The sequence below is a fragment of the Myotis lucifugus genome, unplaced genomic scaffold (genome assembly GCF_000147115.1).
Source record: "Myotis lucifugus unplaced genomic scaffold, Myoluc2.0 scaffold_30, whole genome shotgun sequence".
Classification (NCBI taxonomy): Eukaryota; Metazoa; Chordata; class Mammalia; order Chiroptera; family Vespertilionidae; genus Myotis; species Myotis lucifugus.
Genome location: NW_005871078.1, coordinates 1,251,347 through 1,252,126, shown reverse-complemented (window position 1 = coordinate 1,252,126; position 780 = coordinate 1,251,347). Strand labels below are relative to the sequence as shown.

Sequence of the window (780 nt, the reverse complement as noted above, 5' to 3'; positions counted from 1 at the left end):
GGTCACCACTTCGTACGAGGCCAGGGTCCTCACCAGCGCTTCTGCAACCACAGGGAAATGGCCATTGAGCGCCCCCCCACACACACACACACACACACGTGTTTCCAACTCCAACCCCCAAACTTCTTCCACCAAACGCCCCACCAAAGACCCAAGGTCCCAACTCCCCAGAACACCCCGCAGCGCGACAATGCACACAGGATGGCGAGCGCGCGCGCACACACACACACACACACACACGTGCGCTCTGGGAGTGCGAACCCCCGGTTTCCCACACCCCCGACTGCCTTCACCCTCCCCGAGCAAAGACCCTGACGCGCCAGGCCCTGAGCAGCCCACCTCCTTCCCCAGCCTCTCCGCTTCCCCCTCCGCCCCCGCCAGCTCGTGCCTGAGGGGCGCACGCGCCCCCCCTGCCCCGCGCGCCCTCCACCGCATGGTCCCCAGAGGGAGTCCCTCTGCCCCGCGCACGATTCCTCGAAACCCGACCCCAGCGACCACCTCTCGGGATGCTGGGGAGCCCGGCTGACCCGGGAGCCTCTGAAGCCTCTGCAGAGCCAGGGCTCCCCAACGGGCTCCGCCGCTCACCTCTCACCACGCAAAAATAAGTCGGGGGTCTCGCTCAGGCCCGAGGCCCTATCTCGATGCTGACGGCGCCGGGGGGAGACCCTACTCTTGCCCGGGTCGGAAGTGAACTTCCACAGACCTGCCTATGAAGAGGAAAGAGCTAGTAGAAGAAGCCCCGTCACGCATCTTGTCCACCAGTATGGTTCCCACCCCGGA

At 65.8% G+C, this 780-nt stretch overlaps 1 protein-coding gene across 1 annotated transcript in view; it reads right to left on the bottom strand.

Annotated features, from left to right (window-relative positions):
* ADAMTS20 (ADAM metallopeptidase with thrombospondin type 1 motif 20) overlaps positions 1-750 on the bottom strand; it is a 167,696-nt gene extending 166,946 nt beyond the window's left edge. Inside the window, 2 exon segments of the mRNA XM_014454071.2 lie at positions 1-38; positions 666-750. The exon segment at positions 1-38 is cut by the window's left edge and continues 366 nt beyond it. Coding sequence (XP_014309557.2) covers positions 1-38; positions 666-750 — 123 coding nt within the window.
* Between the last annotated feature and the right edge of the window lie 30 nt (positions 751-780).